The following is a 24,577-nucleotide window of genomic DNA, read 5'->3' as shown; positions in this document are numbered from 1 at the left end:
CACTTTCACACGCTCAGCCCAGCGACGCTCCCAGCCTAAGAAAGCCCATCTCCTTCTCGTCCTTCAACCATGAAACTCCTGACAGCGCCCAGGCTCCGGGGGTGCCCTTGAGTCCATAACTTTGTGTGCATCTTGGGGGATGCAGTGGCAACAGAGTGACCTCAAAAGATGTGGTCACGTCCTAACCCCCAGCACCTGTGGATTCAACCTTACATGGAAATAGAATCTTTGCAGAGGTAACTGAATCAAGGAACTCGAGAAGAGACCATCCTGGATTATCCTGGTGGGCCCTAAATCCAATGGCAAGTGCCCTTTTAAGAGACCGAAGAAGACAGAGATGGGAGCAACATGGCCACAACCAGGGAGCACCTGGAACCACCAGACTCGGAAGCGGCAAGAAAAGTTGCCGACCCCCCAGAGCCTCTGGAGGGAGCACGGCCCTGCCGACACCTTGATTTCAGACTTCCGGCCTCCAGACTGTGAGAGAATGAACTCCTGGTACTTTAAGCCTCCCAGTCTGTGGTCATTTGTTACAGCAGCCCAGGAAACTCACACAGCTGACAAACATCCAGTGTGGCCAGCAGGGAAACAAATTGCAGTTGTTACGTACCTGCCCTGACAGCACACCTGGGAAAAGGACTACAGAAAAGCAGACAGAATAAAAACCTGTTTCTACGGAGCCACCGGGGGCAATATTACTGGTCCTGGAGGAACACTCGAGCAGGTGGGGGAAAGGAAGGAGTCCTGGCCAAAGCAGAGGGATCTGAAACTCAGACTGTAACCCAGCAGGACCCTGTGGGGCCTTCCCGGGAAACACACCCCATCCATGTCCTCCACCTGCCTCTTGTCTTTAGAAAAACTTTAGCCTCCTAGGCCTTCCCTGAGTTCCAAAGAATAAATGTAATCAGAGAAGTGAGAAAATGCAGAAAGAAAGGAAAACAGTCAAGCAAGACAAAATACTAGTGTAGCCATTAAACACTGTCAGGGCCTTTAGTTCCTCCTCAAGGGCTATAGATACTATTCTGAGCTGCGTCCTTGAGCTGTTTTGCAGATACTGAAGCCCCCTCCAGGCGGAAGAAGTTAACTGGATGCTGCCCACAAGCACGCAGACCCCAGACCCGCTGGAACCAGAAGGTGGATGATGGTGACTCCCGATGACCTCACCACCAGCCAAGCAGAAGAATGTGCCCGAGCTGATCACACACCCCACGATGCCCCCTTGTCTTGAAAAACCTTTTCCTGAAAGCCTTCGGGGAGTTCAGGCCTTCTGAGCACTAGCTGCCTGGACCCCTTGCTTGGCCCTGCAATAAATGCTGCACTTTCCTTCCCCACCACCCGGGGTCAGTAGATTGGCTGTACTGCGGATGGGCGAGAGGACCCGAGTGTGGTTTGGTGACAAGACCTCTGTGGGTAAAATGGGAGAGTGCCTTCTCAAAGCTGACAATGAACATTGAGAATCGCTTATTCTAGGGAAGGATGTCCATATCCATGGGACAGGCCTATCACAGCCACTGAACTGCAGACCAGCGAGCATTTAAAATAACCTGAAATCACAAGAGGTGCACAGAGCCTGGTTCTCTGGAATCCGGAACCGGCAAGGGGAGGAGGGGCAGGGGTTACTCTGTGTGTTGGCCCTGCCCCTGCTGTGTCTCCCATGGCCAGCTCAACATCGGCGACAGTCAGGCACGCACCTCCCCCTGCAGCTCTCTCCATGGAACACACACAGTCTTCCGTGACTCCACTGGTTTCAGGCTCTGGTACCTTTTCACAGCAACAAATTTCTATTTTTTTTGTAAATTGTGAATGATTTCAAGCAACAGCAATGATGAAATATACATGAACGTTATCGTGCACGGCTTTTTAGCTAGAAAAATTTCCTCGTAGTTAGAATAACTGCTTCAAAGGGTTGTAGAGCTGGGAGCCATTCGATTAGGTTATAACACAAGAGAAACAACATTTGCAGAAAGCACAAATCTGATCACCATGTCTGGACCAGGAAAAGCACTGTATTAATCAACAAAGAAATGAGACATCTGGGCCCCGGACACCTACCTGAAGCCACAGAAGTGTCCACACAATGAAGAGGCAGCGTCCCTGCACCAAAGTCCCTGCCAGAACGAGGCCCTGAGCCCCAAGCATGGCTGAACACAGTTGCCCTGCCCAGGGGTACGGATGTCCCCTGCCTCCCGGGGGACAATTCTGAGAGCCATCAGGCTCCAGAGCTCCCTGTGGGCTTGTCTGTGGCCTCTGTTGTGGCTGCATCAGTGCCCAACTCCTCCCTCTGCCCCGTCTTCCCTTGCGTCCTTACAGGCATCGCTCTGAGAGCCCCCGAGATAAACGTCCTACACAAAAGTCTTCATCTCAGAGTCTGATTCCCGGGAACTGGACCAGACCTGGCTCAACACCCTCCTGTTCCCATTTTAAGGACTGTGTTCCCTCCTCAGTCTCCCCGAGAATTCCGAACCTTCCCACCTTAAAGTTCTTCTCAGACGGTTATTATTTCTATTTCCCGGGTGTGCGTTCTCCCGTGTGTTATCTCCTGATTGTTCCTTGAGTCTCTTCCTGTGATTTATCTGTTTGCAACTTGTGCCGTGGATATTCTCCCTCTTACCTGATTTTGCAGTTGCCTCAGCCTGGCCTGCAGGTTGTGTGGTTAAAAGCAGATCTTACAATAAGCCTTCGGGGCCTGACAAGCCTTGGGCCCACTGCTCCATCTGGTCCCCACCTCCCTTGAACGTGCTGCTCCACCCTCTGCTCACCCTGGGCCTTCTCTCCACTCCTGGGCCTGGGTGCTTTCCTCTTCCTTTGGAACACGTCTTCTTTTGTTTATTTTTCTTACCAGTTTACTTATCAAGCACTTGAGTCAGGAACAGAGAAGAGGGGACTATGCCTGGATCCACCTGCCCCACCTGGGCTTGGAAGTCCAGCCCAGGTCTTCTGCAGACAAATCTGCACGTTCAAAGGTCCTTCTGCGTTTTGAGTCTAAACCAGCCTCCTCTAAGCTGTTAGTCAGTCTTATCTCCACCCTCTGGAGCCACTTAGAAAAGGTTCGTTCTTCTTCTGTGTGACGTGCTTCCAATAGGTGGCCCCTGACAATGGTCCCTGATGGTCCCTGATGATGGTCCCTGAAGGTGGCCCCTGACGGTTCCAGATGGTGGCCCCTGATGTGGTCCCTGATGGTCCCTGATGATGGTCCCTGATGGTGGCCCCCTGACAATGGTCCCTGATGATGGTCCCTGAAGGTGGCCCCTGATGGTCCCTGATGATGGTCTCTGATGGTGGCCCCTGATGGTTCCAGATGGTGGCCCCTGATGTGGTCTCTGATGGCCTCTGATGGTGGTCCAGATGGTGGCCCCTGATGGTGGTCCCCACGCTTTTCAGGCTGAAAATTCCTGCTGCCTAAAACACAGTTTTAAAATCCTTTGCCAGCCTGGAAACCTTTCCCTGGATGCACTCCCATTGGTCAATTAATATTTAGTTCTCAGTATAATTTTCTTAATATAATTCCCACCATTTCGTTTTGCCATTAACAAGTCTACTTAGACTCCTAATTTCACTGCCAAAATTCTTCCAAGAGCAAAGAGGTATGCACCCACAGCCCAGCAATCCCCTCTAGGACGTCACTAACAGATGGCCAGCCTGCCCCATTGGAATATCTCAGAGATAGAGCACCAAATCACCAGGGCAGACTCATGGACCACTGAGCAGACACTGAATGTGCTGGTGTTTCTTTCACTGAATCCAAATCTTCCTCCAAATGAAAGATGAATGTACAGGGACGTCTGATGCAACATTCTTCCTAAATGAAATATATGGGGGTGGGGAGGACGCAGGCCAGACACCTAATGTCCATCAAGTAAGGGAAAGATTTAAAAATGGAGGTAGTTTATGCCATGGAAAAGACAAAATTCGTAAATGTTGACATCGTATGTCAAATGATGCAAGGATGTCCAGGATATGCTGCTATATATGCAGTGTAATGAATGTTGAGGGATTTCAATGATATAAATGCATATGATGGATCCATACTTGTAAACACCTAGAAAAAAGGTCTAGGAAGCTACCTGCCAACGGCTGACAGTGGTTCCCCTCCAGAAGGTGCAGACAGAGCATGAAGCAGATTTGCACTTTGCGTTATAACTAATCACTTCTACATTGTTGGAACTTCTAAGTGAGTATGTATTACTTTTGTAAGTTATAAAGGAAAAGAAAAACACATTCTCCAAAAGCACGTGCAGGTGAATAAGGGTTCTAGCAGCCCAAATGACTGTTTGAAGCCTGCTAAGAGGCCGTGAGCCCGTACTAACTGAGCCTCAAAGCAGCCACTGTCACCACCTCCTGTAACAGATGGGAAGGCAGAAGCACAGAGAGGTCAAGTAATTTGTGCAGGCCACACAGCAAGAACAGTGCTGGGCCAAAATGCCCATCCAGGTCCAGCCCAGAGCCTGCTCACCCAAGCCCTGCCCTGCCGAGGGCTTCTGCAGCCTGGACTTGTGCTGACGACTTTTGGGTACAAGGGGCCGTCAAGTGTCCAGAGCAGCCACCCTCCCTCATGGGCCGTCCCCAATGCCCCACCTGGCACACGTCTACCCTGGTCCTGCAGGGGCCTGAGGGCCAGGATGACCGGGCCTCATTCACCTTTGCCCCTGAAACCACCACGGTGCCTAACAGTAGAAAACATTCAACAAACTCACATTCTAGAATGTTCTAAAATGCATTCCATGTATTCACTGATATGCATTATATGTTAAGCTGAGGATTTAGAATTTCTGTGGTCCCCGAAGTTTCGGTTTATTAGGTATATGGCTTGGATCAAGATTCTAAATTCTTTAAGTGTCAGTTTTCTCATCTTTCGAATAAAACAATACCTCACAGGGTTGTTCTGAGGATTAAATGAGAATTAAATGTACGAGAAGACTGAGCACAGTGCTGGCCGCACAGAAGCATCTGAATATTCAGCCTAAGTATTTATGTATTTACTATAGTTACACCTCTATTGCCTGGATTGGGGTGGGAGGTGTCGGTACCTCAGGAAGAATCACTGCCATTTAGTGACATATCAGAACCTGAAGCTCCTCCCCCTCAAAGCAGCCCTGGCCACACAAGGGCAGGGCCGATCACATCGCCCATCTGTGCTGATACACCAGAACTTCTCAGGCCCAGTGATGTTCCCTCTAGAAGCTTCCTCTTGCTGGGAAACATCTATCACATCTGCGCTGCCCACCCTGATGCAAGATGAGGGGGACCCTGCCTGGAAACCCTGGCTTCCACCCACCGGGCTCAGAACCCCTGCCAGGTGGGGGCAAGTGTGTGGGACCTTCATAAAAACGTCTCCCTGAAAATTCGACATTCCCACTCATAGCAAAGCACCTTCTCAGGTGAACGTGGCTTCTGCACAGAATATTCCAGATGCCTTTTATAAATGTTGCATCTGGCTGGCTGAGTTAATTAACAGAATGAAAATAATGGGAAAGACAAAATGAGCTGAGCCGCTCACCATGGCAGTGGCAGGAGGAAGATAAAACCCCTCAAAATTCTGAGTCAGATAAATCACAGCAAGATCCTTTTTGACGCACCTCCTAGAGAAATGGAAATTAAAAATAAACAAATGGGACCTAATGAAACTTAAAAGCTTTTGCACAGCAAAGGAAACCATAAACAAGACGAAAAGACAACCCTCAGAATGGGAGAAAATATTTGCAAACGAAGCAACTGACAAAGGATTAATCTCCAAAATATATAAGCAGCTCATGCAGCTCAGTATCAAAAAAACAAACAACCCAATCCAAAAATGGGCAGAAGACCTAAACAGACATTTCTCCAAAGAAGATATACAGACTGCCAACAAACACATGAAAAGATACTCAACATCACTAATCATTAAAGAAATGCAAGTCAAAACTACAGTGAGGTATCACCTCACGCCAGTCAGAATGGCCATCGTCAAAAAATCTACAAATAAATGCTGAAGGGGGTGTGGAGAAAAGGGAACCCTCTTGCACTGTTGGTGGGAATGTAAATTGATACAGCCACTATGGAGAACAGTATGGAGGTTCCTAAAAAAACTAAAAATAGGGCTTCCCTGGTGGCACAGTGGTTGAGAGTCCGCCTGCCAATGCAGGGGACACAGGTTCGTGCCCTGGTCCGGGAAGATCCCACATGTCGTGGAGCGGCTAGGCCCATGAGCCATGGCCGTTGAGCCTGCGCGTCCGGAGCCTGTGCTCCGCAATGGGAGAGGCCACAACAGTGAGAGGCCCACTTACCGCAAAAAAAAAAAAAAAAAAAAAAAAAAAAAAAAAAAACTATAAATAGAACTACCATATGACCCAGCAATCCCACTACTGGGCGTATACCCTGAGAAAACCATAATTCAAAAAGAGTCACGTACCACAATGTTCATTGCAGCTCTGTTTACAATAGCCAGGACACGGAAGCAACCTAAGCGTCCATCGACAGATGAATGGATAAAGATGTGGCACATATGTACAATGGAATATTACTCAGCCATGGAAAGAAACGAAATTGAGTTATTTGTAGTGAGGTGGATGGACCTAGAGTCTGTCATACAGAGTGAAGTAAGTCAGAAAGAGAAAAACAAATACCGTATGCTAACACATATATATGGATTTTTTTAAAAAATGGTTCCGAAGAACCTAGGGGCAGGACAGGAATAAAGACACAGACATAGAGAATGAACTTGAGGACACGGGGATGGGGAAGGGTAAGCTGGGACAAAGTGAGAGAGTAACGTTGACATATATACACTACCAAATGTAAAACCGATAGCTAGTGGGAAGCAGCTGCATAGCACAGGGAGATCAGCTCAGTGCTTTGTGACCACCCAGAGGGGTGGGATAGGGAGGGTGGGAGGGAGGGATATGGGGATGTATGTACACGTATAGCTGATTCGCTTTGTCATACAGCAGAAACTAACACACCATTGTAAAGCAATTATACTCCAGTAAAGATGTTTAAAAAAGAAGAAAAAATTCTGAGTCAGACTTGAGAGGGCCTGTTTATCAGCATCTGATTAAATACCCAGCTCCTTGGGAAAATAACTTCCCATCATTCTTTCCTCAACTAGACCAATAAAGTGTTACTTAAGTATTTTCCCCTTAAAAGTTCTCCTAATTCCTCACGCTCAGCTCTTGAAACCAAATGTCTACCTTTAGCAGCTTGACTAGACAGAGACACAGAGGTTTTAAATTCTCCGTCCTTCTCCTTTTCCACTCCCTCTCCATGGGCTCCACCCTCCAACCCTCCCTCCTCTGTCCGTGGTGCTGGAGGGTAACTGACAGGAGAGTGTCTGGTGTGCAGCCAAGCTCCTCCCCTGACCGGCTGGGGGACCACAGGCAGCCCTGGACTGTGAGACCCAAACGGGGAAAGTAGACAAACAAATACTCAAGACCCCTCGTCTCCTGATTGTGCCTGGGGATCACGTGCCCCTCGGGCTCAGGGAGGCCTGTGGCCGAAGGGAAAGAGTTGGGGTTTGGGCTCAGATCCCCGCCCTCTGCCCTGTGCCTCCCCTTACCTCTCTGAACCTGTTCCCTGTCTGCAGAAGAGAGTCATGGTTAGCACTCAGTTTTGCTGGGAGAAGAAGTGCATGTAAAATGCCTGGCTCCGAGCCCCTCCTGAAACCAAGCAGGACCCAGTGGGGCTCCTGGGCACAAAAGCCTTCCTGTGTCCCCTCCCCTAGTTCCAAAGGGCAGGTTCAAACAGTTGCTGATCAGGGAAGGGAGGGGATGTGGAGACCAGGGAGGAGCAGTCAAGAAGCAACAGTGCAGCCGTGGGGCGGGGTCCTGGCTCCCCCTCAAGGGATGCACAGAACAGTATCTTTGAGCTCTTCTGCAGAATTGAAACGTCTACCAAATGCAAGACGTTAACTACTTGATGAAGCACTCTTCATTCCAGAGAAGGTCACAGTTCGCCCATCACCACCTGAAGCCAGAAGATCTCTGGATTGAAGGAACGTGGGCCCTGCAGGTACCCTGATTCTTATCAGCAACCCCAGCCCTCGACTATGACTCTTCACACACGGCTCCCGGGATGGGACACACAGTTTTGAGGGCATTAGCCCACCATGGTCCCCTCCGCCTGGCAAAGCAATAAAGTTATTCTTTTCTATTCCACCCAAAACTGTCTCTGAGATTCAATTTGGTGCTGGGATACAGAGGCCAGATTCGGCATCACTATCAAGTCTGTGCACCCCGAGAAGCGGACACTCATCTCAGCCCAGGGTGTGGAAGAGGCCTCACCCCACGTGCAGAGCTGAGCCATGTCCCAGATGCAGCCCTAGCCCTCGGCTGTTGACAGAGAAACTGTATTAACCCACGATCGATACGGACGCTTCCTTAATTGCGAACTTTGATGCATCTTTCCAATATACTAAAACCCCTAATGAAGACGTGTACGAGATTAACAGATGCAATTAGAAATAGAGTCTTTTTGTTTCCTTCGATACAGAATCAGCTTTTTATTGCACAATTTATAACACCTTCACATTTTCAAAGTCAAGGAACACAGAAAGGGGAACTCAGCACGCCAGAGTGTATCACACATAATTATCTTTGGAGGAAAATAAGAACAAAAGTATGAGATAAATCTCACTGCCTGTTGAATAGTGAAAACCCACAAGAAACAGAAAAATGTCCATAAGTTTGTGTTCATCACAAGCGACTTTCCAAATTGGCTTCTTAAACCTTTGTGACCTTCAAGACTGGTTAAATCTCCTAGCCAGCATTTTCGACATGAAAAAACAGTATTTAAGGAACCTGTACTATTAGAGTCTCAGCGGGTTTTTGTACTGTTGGCCGCCAAGGTCAGAAAGACAGGCAGCCAGGAGCCCCGCAAGCAAGCATCTTCATCTGAGGGCAGGCTGGGGCAGGACCCCGTGCATGCCCAGCTAGGGGTCTGCAGGTACACAGAACGTGGCCGGGAGCCCAGGGCTGTCAACAGGCTGTGCCCATAACAGTGAGCACACCTCCTGCCCTGGCCATCACCCACTGTGTCCAGAGGCATGGAGGACCCTGCTTCCATGAATGAGGCAACGGTCCAGAAAACCACCTGAACCCAGGGCCGGACCTAGGACGCTGAGGCTGGACAGACACCCTTTACCAGACGCCAACTCTGATACCACCTGGCGGGTGCAAACCAGTCACAGCAGCTGAGAGCTGCACCCAAACACGGGTTTGCCCCTGGGCCTCGTGGTGGGCACCCACCAACCAACGCTCAGACCACAGCGGGCACTGAATGACCTCTGCTGTTCAGAGCACCAGGCAGGAGACACAGGGAGGCACGTGAAGAGCCATGTGTATTAGGCTGACATCTGCAAGCCCCCTGAGCCACCAGACAGGGAAGAGCGGGGGCGGGGGGGGGGAGAAGGGGAGGGAGTGGCGGGCGGGCAGGGCTCTCCAGGCTAACACAACCTTGGAGCTTAAAGGAGAAAAACTACGTTCAACTGCTGACTGTCCCTTGTGGGATTCCTATATCGAGCATTAAAAACAATCAGTGGGAATTATTTTGACTTTCAGGGAACCCTCTAAAAAGCTGAGGACTTCCTCAGGGGAGGGTCACAGTAAGATTCTTTCATGTATTAAAATCCGATTAAGACCTAGGAACAATGGTCATTCTCAGTCTCAGTTGCAAAGAGGTTAATCGCGGAGACTTGGAGAAACCGGAAGGAGGCTAGGCGCTTTCTCTGCAACCATCAGGGACGGGCCTAAGCCACCAGCAAAGTGGAACAATTTAGTCATGAAAAATGAGGCTTCGGGGCTCTGGAAGAACCTCAGGAACTTGAAGATTTGGGGGCACAGGGTGCACAACAATATTAACATACTTAACACTACTGAACTATACACTTAAAATGGTTTAAGAAGATAAAATTTATGCTGTGTGCATGTTACCATGATTTAAATGATAAATCAATTTTTTCCAAAGATTTGGGGCAGGCAGAGGTCAAACTGACCCTTGTCACTGCCTCACTGTCCCCCTCACCTCCTGAGGTCTGCCGTCTCCCGCACTGGCAGGTGGTAATTCACCCTAGCTGACACAGTACTTTCCTGGGCCACTGCCTGCGGGCTAATGTCCAAGCGCCCGGGTGGGACGCTGGTGCCTCGATCATCTTCTGCCCCACCCTGGAATGGGTGTCCCCAGCTAAGAGAGGACAAACTTGGTCCCCAGCCATGGGGCCTGCCTGCTCCCTGGGACTCCAAGTGCCCTTCAGCTGGACAGAGCCAGCTCGCCAGTGGCTATTAGGTCTCCGCCAACATCCAGGAGGTGGTTTTGTAAACTCTCCAGCTCATCTAGGAGGGTCTCGAGGTCACATGGGGCGAGCAGCCCTTTGTGAGGGAGACCTGGGTCCCTCTTGCCATGACCTTGGGCTGGCAGAGGGCAGCTCCCAGAGAGGGCTGACCCGACCCCAGCCTCCCAGCAGCCAGGGGCATAAACCTTCGCACCCCAAGAGGAGCTGGGGCACATCCCTGCATCTTCTGTTAGGATGGCCCTATAACGTCACCCACACAAGGAGAGGCTTTGGAGGGTGGCCAGAGGGCCCCACCAATCATTCTGCAGGCGTGAACTGGGCCAGCCAAGCTGGGAAATGCGGTCCCTAGTTACAGTCCCACCCTGGTATCTGGGGACCTAGAACAAACGCTCATCTGATGCAAACACACTCACTACTCAGGCCTTTCCCTAGCGCCCGTCCTCACCCTCGGCTTCTCCCCACCACAGAGGAGATCAGAGGCTAAGGGCAGAGTGACATGCCCCAGCTCACGGCGCACCAGCGGACCCAGACGCTGGCGGTGAAAGCTCTCCATGCCCACACACTGCAGCTTGACCTGAGATCTAAGGCTGGTTTATCATGTGTGCTGATGTGTTTCCAGGTTGACTGGGATCTCAAGGGTCAATGCTAAAGAGAATTTATTATTTCCTATTTTTTTAATTGTGGTAAAATACACAGAACATAAAATTTACCATTTTTAAGTGCACAGTTCAGTAGGAAGTACAGTTAACGGTGCTGTGTAACCACCACTGTAATAGGGAAAGACCTCTGTATCCTATTACAAGTTCATCACTAAAGGGATATTGCCTGTAAGCTTAAATTATACATAATGGCCCGTCTCTGGGGATCCTGCCTCCCAGGTCATCATCATGAAGCTAAAATACCTTTAACTCACAGGAAACATCCTGACTAGGCCCACCTGTGAAGCCTGCAGGAAGGAAGGAGTGAACCCATCCCCTCCACAGTCTGACCAGAACCAGGCCTCCTCTCCCCCTCTTCAGCATAAAAGAAGCCTGAATTCTAACTTGGGGAAGATGGTTCTTTGGGACAAGAGTCCACCGTCTTCTTGGTCTTCTGGTTCCCGAATAAAGTCACTCTCCCTTGCACCAACCCTCATCCCTCGATTCACTGGCCTGTCATGCGGCGAGCAGTACAAGCTTGGACTCAGTAACGTCACTACCGTCCAGCTCCAGAACTTCCCCATCCTGCAAACCTGAAACTCTGCCCCCGTTAAACGCTAACTCCCCACTCCCCTCCCCCAGGCCCCGGCACCCACCATCTACTTCCCGTCTCTATGCATTTGACTATTCTAGACACTTCACAGAAGCGGAATCATCTCGTACTTACCCTTTCGTGACGGGTTCACTTCACTCAGCATGATGTCCTCAAGGTTCATCCACGTGGTAGCAGTGTCAGAACTTCCTTCCTTTTAATACTAAATAATATTCCATCGCATTTACGCATGTAGACCTTAAAACAACCAGAAAGCTGTCCTCAGCCCCCAAGGCTGCCTCGAGGCCAGAAGCGCCTGATGGGAGAGGCCGGTCTGCGGGCCAGGCCGGGCCATGGCGGCTGCGACCTTCAGATGGACTCTCCTCTTCCTGGGTTGTGAGCTGCCCTGTCCTCTGGGGCCACTCCACACGTGGCCCTGAGAGCAGTGTTCAAACTAATAAAAGCAAATGGAGTTTCTGATTGCTCCTAACGAAGTTATGGGGCTTCTGAGGCTCACTGGACGAGAAGTTAATGCTGAAAGACGGTGGGCATCTCCCGTTATCCTTTCAAGGGGAATGGAGCGGCTCTGGGGCCCCGGCCGGCACTGCTGATGGGTGGGGGGCTGCGGGCACTTGGCTCTCACTGGCTGGCCCTTCTGCCCACTGCCAGGGCCCGGGACCTCCTCCGGGGGTGAGCTGCCCAGATGCAGAAGGCTGCAAGACACTCACTCAAACAGAAGGGCACTGCTCACAACGCAGGCAGGCACGCGAGGGGCAACGAGGGATGTAGCCTAAAGGCAGCCTGGGGGATGCGGGGAGGACTGTCCATTCCTGGGGTTTTTCACATTTCAGAAAGCCCCATAAACCAGGACCCCATGACCCCTGTGGCACACTGAGTGTGAAACCCTTGAGTGGAACTATCCGTACACATACACTGACCCTGAAGTGCACAGGTAACTCGGAATCCCAACCCCACACAGGTGCTGCCACGATCCTATGCACATCGTTAGTGAAAGTGGCTGAGGGTTCAGGATGGGGTGTGGACGACTCCCCTGCATCAAACCCCTGATGTTCAAGCTAGCTGCCCTTCCGGCTCATCGTGTGTAGACAAGGCTCTCGGCTTCAAGGACACGGAGCGTTCCGAGGGCAGGCCTGCTCACCCCGTCCTCACTCCACCAATCCACGTGGACATGCTGGAACCAATAATCCCCATCCCCCAACCTCCATGCCATCCTGCAGCGCGGGGCAGGGTGTCCAGTTCCTGCCCAGCTCTGCCACCAGCTCCCCAGAAGGCCCTGGACCAGCCGCTCTCCTCCCCTGGGCTCAGTTTCCCCCTACGGACCCTGTCACCTCCAAGACCCTCTCCTCTGAGCAGCCCCGTGCACAGACACTCCCCTTCTCTCAGGCCAGCTCAGGCCACTGGGCAGTGAGTCAGACCAGGAAGGTGGCCCCCCTCCAGGGCTGAGTCAGAACGGGCCACCGCCTTCGCTGGACCCCTTCCCCTCGGCCAGAGGTGGACTCTGGGGCCGCGGCGCCAGTCTGGCCAATGTGCATGGAGGCCGCTGTGCACAGGAGAGAGGTTTCCCCTAATGAAAGGACACGGGGGCTTCTCCACCCCCTCTTCCTGCCCAGGGGAGGATGACGACAGCGGCTCCGGGAAGGGTCCCCAGAGATGCAGCGAGCCCCTCAGAGGCAGGAGCATGGCCACCCCCACATCCCAGGCTGAGAATCATCCCCCCAGGGACACCATCCTCTGCGGCCGAGCGCGTCCTACCCCACGCACCACCTGCTCGGAACCCCTGTGCTTTCGGCTCAACCCCCGAGCGATCTGGAGGGGCCCCTCCACCTGGGCTGCCCAAGTCTCCCTCGGACACCTCACCCGCGTGGGGGCACCTGCTCCTCCAGGTGGGACCCCTGCAGGCTGCCCTCTCGGTGAACAGCAGCTCTAACCCCACCCGACAAAACCCTGTGGCAGCTGCCCCCGGGGACCCGGGCCCCCCTCAGCCCCAGAGCCCTCATTACGGCTTCGCTGCTGTTTGCTCCCCCGGGAGGCCCCCGCCCGCCCCAAGCGCCCCCCTGGGACCCTCCTCCCTTCCAGCCTACACCTCTCCGCCCACATCCCTCGCTCGGTGCCCAGCACGCTGCCACCCTGCACGTGACACCGGGGGACTGGATCCTGAGAGGCCCATCTCAACGCCCCCCTCGCGCGGGGCCTCTACCACACCCCCTCCAGCCAGCCCCATTTACAGATGAGCAAACCGAGGCAGAAGGCCATCAGGGATGACCAGAGTGGCACAGGTAAGGACTCACCTGTGCAGAGGGTAGCTGGAGATGGTGGGTGGCATGGGGCTGCCACAGACGGAGGGAATGGAGGGCAAGTCTCCCAGATTCTAGAAACAGCACTGCCTGTCTTTGCTTTGAATCGTAGGAACGTTGGTTCAGAGGCAGGACAGCTCCTCTGTCACTCCTGGGGCCTCCCTGTGGCATGAAGCCCAGACGTCGGGGAAGGAGCCCCCAGGGTCACAGCCCCACTGGGGGCCTCCCGCCCGCCCCACCCCAGGAGAGCCTCATGTCCGGGGCCCAGCTGCTCCCACCTCCCTCCATCCCCTCCTTGGGGTCCCACCACCGTCCCAGGAGACGCCCCAGGTTCTCTCAGCTCCCCCAGCCAGGGAGGATCCCGTTTAGGGGAGGTCTCCTCCTCCCCCCTTCCCTGTCCTCCTTCTCATCCACGCACCCCGGACTCCCCGACCCCATCCTTAAAGGAGGGTGAGAGCCCAAGAAGCACAGACATTCCAGGAGGCCACTAAAGACAGACACCTGCTGGACGGCGCCGGGAGACACTGAGAACATAAACACCGGAATCAGCGGCTCACAACAGCCACAGCCACAGCGACACGCAGCTCAGAACAGCCACACCGACTCGCAAATACCTCAAAACCTGACATCCCTCTGGGCACAGCGCAACTAAAACGCGATTAGCACCAAGTGTCACTGATTTCCACCTTCCAGGGACTGGTAACCCCTCTGAGGGCACGTGTGACTGTTAAAAGACCTCTGAAGTCTCACTTCTAAGTAACATCCAAACCGCAGAGCAGAGCGTTTACAAAGCAAGCAACAACGAGGCCACCAGAGCTCTGGAAGCAGCCGTCAGGAGGGGGGGCCTTCGGGGCCACAGTCCAGCGGTCAGAGATGGGAGCGGGGGGCCAGGGTCACCCAGACCACACAACCCAGGGCCCACCTGGAAGCCGGTCCTGGGGCGGTGTCGCCTCATGTGCAAGTTAAAGGGTGTTTTAGGAGGAATTAGGCTTTTCTTTTTATTTATGTTTTTAACCGGCTTCACTTACTTTGTTTTTCTCATGTAAAACAACATGGTGGCTGCAGTTGTAGCCTGGGTCCGCTTCACAGAGACTCTGGTTCCCATGGGCCTTTACAAGATGGCCAGTGAATTCCTGATACGGAGACTTGATGAGTACCGGCTCTTTCCAGAGATCAGGGCTGAGACACCTGTAGGTCTTGGAAACGGCATCACAGGTGGCCTTGGCAACGTCACCCAGAGTGGTGGTGCAGCCCCTGGCGGGATGTGGCAGGCATCAATTCCAGCCATCAGCAGTAGCTTCCTGGGCACAGGGGCTGAGATGACGCCAGTGTCCCGAGGGCAGAGACGAGGCGCACAAGCACAGAGCCACAGCGGCCAGTCACCTGGGAAGGGACGGTATGGGGCCTGCCGATCTCATTCCCCCCAGGAGCCTCGCCACACAGGCACGATGGGGAGCTTGGCCAGAATTATGGCCCCATGGAGGGCAGTGGCTACCTCCTTAGAGCACGTGACACCCAAACCAACATGTCCCTTGTAATCCCCGATGGAAGCGAATGCCTTGAACCCGATCCACTGGCCAGCGCGGGTCTGCTTTTGACCAGGCATAATCTTCAAAACCTCGTCCTTGAGAGATGCCCCCAGGAAAAAGTCAACGATCTCAGATTCCTTGATGGGCAGAAGGAAGAGACAGATCTCCTCCAGGGACCTGATCTTCACGTCCTTGACCAGGCGGCCCAGCTTGGTGACAGGGAGCCACTCCTTAAGCTCCGGGGCCTCAGCCCCGGCCCTGAGCCCGGCCCCAGGTGCCGCTGCCAAAGCCCCCGAGGAAGCCACCACAGCCTCTCACTCCAGGGGCCCCTGGGGCCTCTGGGCTCTCCCACAGCACCGGTGTCATCCGCCCTTCGGCGTTTTGACGGAGAAGCAGCGGAATTAGGCTTTTATGTCGATGTTCATGAAAAGAGCGTGCAGAACGTGTCCCTAACTGGGAGAAAGCACGCACACAGGGTACCTTGTTTCTACCTAAATCTGTGATGCGTCGTCTACGTCAACGTGGTGACACCGAAATGCCTTCACAATGTTCTGCAACTCGGACCTCAGTGGGAACCGTGAGGTGTTTATAGGAACTTGACCTTGGCAGGCATCTCTGTGGGAGAGATTCGTCACAGTGCACCCAGGTGTGCCCTGCGACCCCAGATGGAATTTCCTTCCCCACCTCCAGATGGAGGATAAGAGAGAACACAGTTCTCAGAGAACTCTAAGGGCTGCTTCTAGCAAGAAAAGAACAAACTTCTATTAGCCAAAATTTTATTACATCTTCTGTTTGGAGCTATATTTGAAATCAATTATTCACATTCCTGCACAGGCAGCCAAACGTGTCCCCAGCAACTCGTCAACAGTCGTTTGCCTTGGTCACCGTGTTGACTTTGGTGCTGAGGGACAAGGATGCCTGCCACGCGGGGCTTAAAAGAGGGAGCGAGCACCTGGTACCTTCGCAGGTGATGCTCCCCCGGCTTCCACTCAGCTCAGTAACACACAACACTCAGAAGGTCTCTCCCTGTTGCTGGGGTTTGTGGAGAAGCTGGTAGCATCGTTATCCCTTTCCCTGTTTTATGTCGAGGGTCTCAGCCGTAAGCACTAAAAGGAATCAGTTCCCAGTTCTTATTTCCTAATAAAAGAAAGATTCTCCCTGCTCACACTACTTCTCTGTGCCGGGAGACGGAAGCTCAGTCAAACCCGACTGATTCCAGCCGACACAGAGGATTCGGGGCGGACGGGGTTGTAGGGGCCAAGGGGCCTCCCCCGACGTCAGGGCCCATGGGCCCCTCCACTTGGGAAGGGGCGGCCTGGTCAGCGTTGGCTGGAGCCCAGCCCACACCAGGCCACCACTGTCGGGAAGGCAGAGCCCAGACGCCCTGAGCCTCCAGTGGGATGGACGAGCCAGCCGGATGCTGCCCTGGCCCAAGTCAGACAAGTTGGCGCTTGGTGCCCCCTTGTAGCCTGCTGTGTCCACGGGGCCTCATAGGATCCTGTCATGGAGAACGTGCTCCCAGCGACACTCTGCAGCTGACGGGGTGTGCGAGCATCCCCGGGGCTCCCGTGGGCAGCAGAGAGGGACCACGCGCTGTCCGGGGCTGCAGACCCCAGGCTGGAGCTCCCACCCAGGCATCTGGACACAGACGCTGGCTCCACAAGACACGCCCCAGGGTTGCAGGCGGGAATGCTAAAGAGACGTGTCGAGAATGGAATGAATCTTCCCACACACGTGCGCTTGTACGTGCACGGGCATGTGGACATGCACATGTGCACAGCGCACACCCACACACGCCTGCACACATGCACACACACACACACACACACACACACACACACACACAGACCTCTCCCCCCAGGCTCTGCCTGGGACACCAGGCCAGTCGTCGCCTGCAGCTCAGCTGCCCCGGGTCTGGGGCGTGGACCCCAGCTCTGCTCCGCCCCTGCAGCCTGGCCCCTCTCAACGCACCTCTGCAGCCCCCACTAAGAGGCAGAGTTTCCCCCTGCTCCTGGAACCCGGGCTGGCTTTGCAGCTGCAGAGCAAAGGACAGGGCACCAGCGCCAGCCTGAGCTCTGCACGTGTCCGCCCACTGTCTTGGACCCTGTGACCGCTGTGAGGACAGGCCCAGGCCGGCCGGGGTGGGGGGGGGAGACGAGGGGCCCCCTGGGGGTCAGCTGAGCCGTGAAGGCGCACCAGCCAGCCCTGGCTGACCCCGCGCACCCCACCTGTGGGAAAGCCCCCGCCCCCCGCCCCCACAGAGGCACCCAAGGGCCCAGAGGCACTGAGCGCGGGGGCGAGGAGGGGCGGGCTGCAGCTATGGTGCGGAAGGTGACAGCAGCACTGTCCTATCTGCAGGATCGACACCGAGCGCTCCCAGCAAGGAGGAGTCTCATCAGATGGCCAGGCCGCCCAGAGTGGTGTCGCCCAGCTCCCCCGCTCTGCAAACCAGAGTACCGCCGTGATGGTCAGGTCAGGGCCGCCCGTCCAGGTGCAGCTTTGCAACAAGAGGACAGAGGAGACCACACACGGGCCTGCTGAGAATCACACGGGTAAGGAGCCCCTGCAACACTCCTCCCCCTCCGACCCCCGCCACTTCCGGCAGGGAGGTGGCTGGCAGGGGTCCTGACACTGATGCGCGACACGCCCTTGGCCCCGCGTGGCTGTGAGGACTGCCGCCTGGGGCCTCCCCGGTGACCTGGGCTCACACCTAAACATGGCCTTTACCTCTTCCGTCGCCCGTCCACAGCCGCATCCAGCCCGCCTGCACCTGGACTCCCACCACAGCCTCCTCGAGGCCAGCCTCCCCGGCACAGCTCCCCCTGCCTCCCCTCCCAGGCCAGGCTTTGTCAAGCAGAGTGTTTGTTCCCATCACCACCATCCGGGGGCCTGCTGGGGCTCCCCGTCCCCCTGCGGGCCGAGGTCCAGCCCCACACTTATGACAGGGGGGCCTTCAGCCGCTGCGCTGACTCCCCGAGCGGCCAAGGGACCCACATGGATGCCAGATGCCGACAGGCAGGACGAGCCTTGTGCCTCCGTGAAGGAAGGGAGGCCCGGGGAGAGACGGGGAGGACGCTGGCAGGGGCAGTGGGCGCCACTCCAGCAAAGGCACAGGGGCAGGGGGCCGACTCCAGGACTCCCGTCTCCTCCCTGTCCCATCCTGGGGGCAAGTGCAGGGGCAAAGGAGGGCCAGAGAGACCCGCCGGGCAGCCTGGAGCCAGGAGCCGCATCCGGCACCATCACCAAGAGCCCACTGGCTGAGCCATGGAGGTTGAGGGTCAGGAGACAAGGGGAGAACCGGGGAGTGGCAGGGATCCGGTTAGAAAAGGTCTCACTGGCGAGGTGGGGGGACGGAGGCGGCTGGGGCCACAGAAGAGCAGCAGGGGGGAGGCTTGTGGTGGATGGGCTGTTCTGTGTCCTGACAGTGGAGCTGGGTATGTGAGTTTACACATGTGGTAAAGCTGCAGAGAACTAGACACACACGCTCCCACACGCACACACATGCATGCACACAGGGCATGCACATGTGGAGAACACACACGAGGGCACACAGACTGGTGGGATCTGATGGAGGTCGGGGACAGTGTCGCTGCTGTCAATACCCTGCACGACGCTCCCTGGGGGAAACCGGGTGAGGGTGGCCAGGACTCCTCTGTTATTTCTTACAACTGCATGTGAGCCTACAATTATCTCAAGTTTTGTCAAAGTCCCGCTGGCTGGCGCTCGGAGAAGAGGCTAGAAGGAGGTGGGACCCCATGAGGGATGACCTGCTGGGGGTCGGGGGCCGCAGGAGGGGCTGACCTGGAGAAGCGAGGGTGGGATGGCTGCTGGGGCTTCAAAGGGAGGAGAGGGACCAGTTCCCCCAGGTGCCCCCCAAACAGACAGCAGAGGCTCAGATGGAAAGGAACCAAACTTATAACTTTGACAGGTCACTTGAGTTTGGGAACGAGGCCAGTTTGCCAGAATGATTCTTCCCTCTTTAATTAAAATCCTTTATTAACTGCCAAACTAATACCTTCCCCCAAGACAGACAAGATAATGAGCCCACATCCTTCAGCCCAGGCGGGCAGCCGTCCAAGCAGGCGGGGTGGACTCAGGAGAGAGGCCAGGCCACCACAGACCCGCCTCACTGGGCTGTAGGCATGGCCCAAACCCAGGGTAGGGGTCCCATCTGGGGCAGAAATCACATCTGACCGGACCCTGAGTACGACAGGTTCTGGACGCCAAGGGATGTCCGGCCTGCGCCCCAGGAGCCCTGGCTGTGACCACAGACAGGGAGAAGGGGCAGGTATGGCCACCCTGCCACGGGGGCACCACGGGGGCAGTGACTGTCCACCAGCCTGGCTCAGGGCCTGGATATCGGCCCTAAATTCATTTTCTTTTCATTTCATTTGAAACATTCCAAACAGACAAGAATAGGGACCCATATAACAAAAGCCATGTACAGACCACCAGCCTTACCCAATGTGAAACCATACTCCCTCCTACCCTTTAAGTATAAAATAAATACCAGTGTCATGACTCCACGCTGATGCAAATATGTTATTGCAAAAAATAAATACATGGGAAAAAGAGACAAATCTCCCAAAACTTCTGTGTAGAAGAACCCCAAGTAGTTAGTTAGATACTCTCCCTAACGATGTCCCTTAAGTATGGGCCGTGCACAGTGACTTCCTCCCAGAGAACACTATGAACAGGGGGAAAACAATGACCTGACAGGGGAGGCACCTGACAGACCCCAGGCAGGTGATCAAGGTCCCCATCAGCAGCCAGAAGTCATGTGGCAAGTACGGCCCACACCCTGGGTAGGACGTGATGAGAAGGGCACTTTCCTCTGCGGGTTTCTTCTCCGAAAACCACTGTGCCCCTGTCTAATCGCGACAAAAACCTCAGCTGAATCCCAACAGAGACACGTCTTACAAAACGCCTGACCGGTACTCCTCAAACTGCCAAATGGATGGAAAACAAGGAGAGTCTGAGAAACTGCCCCAGCCAGGAGGAGCCTCAGGAGACACTACCCCTAAGTGTCATGTGGCGTCCTGGGTAGGACCCTGGGACAGAAAATGGACATTAGGCAAAAACTACGGAAATCTCAATGAAGTATGGACTTTGGCTCATGACAATGTATCGACATTGGTTCACTAATTATGGCAAATCAGCCATACTGGCGTAAGTGGTTAATAATACTGGAAACAGGGCGTTGAGGGGGATACGGAACCCTCTGGACTTTGTACCCCATTTTTCTGTAAATCTAAAACTAGTCTAAAAACTCAAGTCTATTAGTTTTTTTAAAAAAACTAACCCCTGATTGTCTCTAGTGTCCCCCAAGGTCCCTCAGCTCCTTCTTTGGAGGACACTGAAGGTTTATTGGGGCTAAAAAACAAAAGACTCAGGAGGGGAAGCTGGCCCCAAAGAGGCCAGAGGCCTGTGTGTGCTGAGGCCCGGGCGGACCTGTCTTTGCGTCCTTAGCACCAGGTACGGTCCCCTCTGCGCACGGGGACACCCGCTCGGGAAGAGCGGGGCTCGACCCTCACCCCCGGGAGTCGTCAGCATCACCCGGGTGGGCTGCGAGATGCACGCAAGCGCGATGGGGGTGCCGGCTGCTGCTCCTCGCTGGTAGCGAGGCCAGGAGGGGTCGCAGGCGTCCCCCCTCGCAGAACCGCAGACACCGGGGCGCGGGCTCCGCACCACATCCGGGCCCCCCGAGGACCCGGCAGGGCGAAGGTCTCGGGGTGCCCGCCCTGCTGGGGTCCCCTGCTCCCCAGACACTGCCGACCGGACCACAGCGGCCTTCGAGGGCCCAGATCGCCGGAGGGGCCCCGAAGGGCCGCCTTGCCACGGGGGCCGCGGGGGTGGGGAGCGCCCCGAGCCAGGCTCTGGGTCTCAGTCCCGACTCCCTCGGCACCGGGCCTCCGTGTCCCGGGCGGGAAAATGAGGCCCACGGTCGGGCCCAGGGCGGAACCTGAACGCGGGTAACGCGGCCAAGCGGCACCTGCATAGGTGCGCCGGGCACTCTCTGGGGAAGTTTCCGGCTTCTGGTTCCTCCCCCCGCGCGCGCACACGGCAGGACGCGCGCTCCGGGACCCGCAGGCCGGCTCCCGCGCGCTCCTCGGTCCTCGCGCGCCTCCTGGCGCCCGGCGGCCGCCCCTGCAGGCGGTACGGGCCGGCCGCCAGCGCGGTGAGCAGCGCCCTCGCGTGGACACGCGCCGTCTCCGCCCGCCCGGAGGTCCGCGGCCCGCGTGGAGGCCACTCCGGGGCTGGCCGCGCGCCAAGTCCGAGCGGACCTCTACAATCCAGCAGGGGCCGGAAAACGAGCGCACAGGCCTGGGCCGTTCTACATTCGACAGAACTGACGCTTGAGAACCCTTGGGGGACCTCTTTCCGTTTATGACAGCCGTGCGGGTTGGAAAGCTCAGCGTCACGCGGGGCCCTGGGCGTCGCCTGCCGTCACCCGGCCCTGTGGCTGGGGGGAGAGGGGCGCCCCTGTAGATCCCACGACCGCGGCACACGGGGTAACCCAGCCAGTCAGGGCTGGCCACCGGCTCCGACCTCCGGTTCCGGGGCTAGTATCTGCGCGCGTCCTCCACAGCAGTGCGGCCCCTGGCCAGGCTCAGAGGCTGCACGTCTCCCGGGGCGAGGCGACCCCGCGCCAGCGCAGACGCGCCCAAGCCGGCCCTTCCAGAAAGGGGGCGCACCGGGACCCACCCCTCCAGAAGGGGGCGCACCGGGACTTACCTCTCCAGAAGCGGGGTGCACTGGGGTCGACCCCTCCAGAAAGTTGCGCGCAGGGACCGAGGCTTCCAGGAGGGGAAAGACGCAGAGCCTGCGCAGCCCCTCCCCGCACGTGCCCGGCGCGCCCCTCCCCCAGCCCGGCCCCGAGGGCGCACACCTGCTCCCGCGGTGGCGCCGGCCGGGCCGGCGCACGTCCTGCCCGGCACCCGGGCCCTCGCGGAGGGCGAGGGAAACTGAGGGTGGCGAGAGAGGGGCCGGCCGGGCGGGCGATCTGCAGCCACCCAGAACAGCCCTCCATGGGCTGACCGTGCTCAATTCAAATGCAGTCCTCCGGGTCATAAGCAGGGTGTATTTGTCATGATAAGAGGACAGCACACATTGTAACGTTTTGTTCGCTTGATTTAGAACTTCATTGTTTGCACAGAGGGTGAGAGGCTTGCTCCGTGAGCGCCGGGCTGTCCCCCAGGATGCCCCGGGGTGACAGCAACCACCCGGGACCCACGGGGCGGGAAGGGGCTCGCCCCGAGCAGAGGGGCTGCCCTGCCGACCGCACCGAGTGGCTGCTGTCCTCCACCCCAGCCAGAGCACAGCGCTTGCTGAGAATGACCATTCGCCGCGTCCAGAAGGTGCAGGGATTGGGAGCTCAACCACCCCCTTAGGCGAGTGACCGGAAAATTTCTGAACCTGTTCCCCCCACGCCAAAAAATGACACCTGTGACACCCACTGTGCTTGGGTCCTTGGCAGGTTCTACCTAACAAGCACGGGGCTTCCAGCAGAGCCTGGCCTTCAGCAGAGGGCAGCTCCCGTGATCGTCAGTCTTCTCCCCACCCCACCTCCTGCACCAGCCCTCTGCCCCATTAGGGCCAGTTGGGGCCCCATCCACAAGCCAGCCCTCCGCCCTGTGCTCAGTGCCCTCTGGCCACCGGGACCTTGAATGGCCTCCCTCCAAGTCACCAGGGAAGGAGCTCTAGAGCCAGGTGACCCAGGACCAAATCCCAGCTCCACCTGGTACTGTGTGACCTGGAGCAAGTGGCTTAACCTCTCTGTGCTCAGTTTCCCCATCTATAAAATGGGGTTGATAATGCCCACCTTATAGATTGTTGTGAGAAGTAAGCGATTCACTGTGTCAAATATACAGGACAGTACTTGAAACGTCATCAGCACCAGGTAGGTAGGTGTTGCTGTTGTTATACCACGTCACTAACACAGGAATGCATGAAGAGCAAGGACTCAGGACACTGATTGTGTTGAGGGTAATGTGCACATTTCCCTAGTGAACAGTTTTGGTCAAGTTCAAAGAGAAGACTCATTAGCGGGACAGCAGTTACACTAAGTGGCTCTTCAACAGGACCTCTAGCAAAGAACAGGGTCAGGGCTGGACCTCCCCCCCCACCCCCGTCCCCCCTCAGACCACACCCCCAAGGCTTCATGGGCCTGCGCAGTCCCACTGGCAGGGCCCTCACTCAGGGAACCCACGCTGTTCAACACTCTGCTGTCACCTTGAAATGCATCATTGTATCTTTGGACTTGTGTTTGCTAGGTGAAGTCTCAGGGGACAACGTGCATGCCCACCTGTCCCCCGCCACCCCGTTCACACACAGCGTGGAGTCCCAGTGCCCCTGTGCATGGGAGGTCCCTGAGCCTCAGAGCAAGTACAGGTGAGCCTGTTACATCTATGAGCCCGCAGCAGGGAGCCCGCAGCCCTGAAAGGCCATGCTTTCCGTTCAAACCACAACTTGCTTCGTACACAGAAAGAAGGCAACAGCGTTCCAAGAGCCACGCGTGACCAGGAACCCTGTCTGTCCCTCTGCCCGGTATCCCTCGTGCTGGCCGACCACTCACGGTGAACTGACAGGAGGCAAAGATGGTACCCAGACCCCCCTCACCACCACCCCGGGCCCTTCCTCCTGCATCAGCCAGGGCAGTGTTGAGAGAATGCGCACCCATCAAGAAGGGGAATAAAAGGTAGTTTTGTGCAGCATTTCCAACGTCTGGTAACAAAATACACATGCATGCCCAAACTATAAAAACGGTCATTTCACATCCTCCATGTACAGGTAAATGCTCTCGTATTTGCATTTAAAGTTGTCATTGCACAATACAAAGAAAAACGGACTCCTGCTAATAATTTAAATTTTTCTTTACTAGGGCATTAAACAGCAAAACTTTAAAACCATGACATAGAGAATGTGGAAGAAAAAAGCTTTATGTTTTAGCACCTCTAAGGGCACTTTTTCCTGCTCTATGAACAAAGGGCCAGAGTTTTCATTTTGCACTGGGCCCAGCACTCAGGCCCCACCGAGGTGATGCAGGAGGCTGCTTCCCAGGAGAGGCAAGTGCCCTGAGGAGCACTCTTCCGGAACAGGACATACTTAGGGAACGGAGGGCCCGACACAGAGCCCGGCGCGGTGCTTGTGAGCCACCTGCTCGGCTGCCCCGCCTCCAGAGCCTGACAGCCAGACCCACACACCCTGCCCAGCAGGACGCAATGACGCTGGAGTGAGACCCT

At 55.6% G+C, this 24,577-nt stretch overlaps 1 protein-coding gene across 1 annotated transcript; it reads right to left on the bottom strand.

Annotated features, from left to right (window-relative positions):
- Positions 1-14,830: 14,830 nt before the first annotated feature.
- Positions 14,831-22,677, bottom strand: LOC132506961 (small ribosomal subunit protein uS5). The gene is given in 11 exon segments (XM_060125782.1): positions 14,831-14,908; positions 14,910-15,070; positions 15,073-15,150; positions 15,153-15,228; positions 15,230-15,569; positions 15,571-15,668; positions 15,670-15,706; positions 20,892-21,297; positions 21,398-21,621; positions 22,225-22,338; positions 22,616-22,677. Coding segments are annotated over 11 exon segments (1,674 nt in total).
- Between the last annotated feature and the right edge of the window lie 1,900 nt (positions 22,678-24,577).

Source organism: Lagenorhynchus albirostris, chromosome 16, assembly GCF_949774975.1.
Source record: "Lagenorhynchus albirostris chromosome 16, mLagAlb1.1, whole genome shotgun sequence".
Taxonomy (NCBI): Eukaryota; Metazoa; Chordata; class Mammalia; order Artiodactyla; family Delphinidae; genus Lagenorhynchus; species Lagenorhynchus albirostris.
The sequence above is the reverse complement of the archived record's forward strand: the minus strand, read 5'-3'. Positions and strand labels throughout refer to the sequence as shown.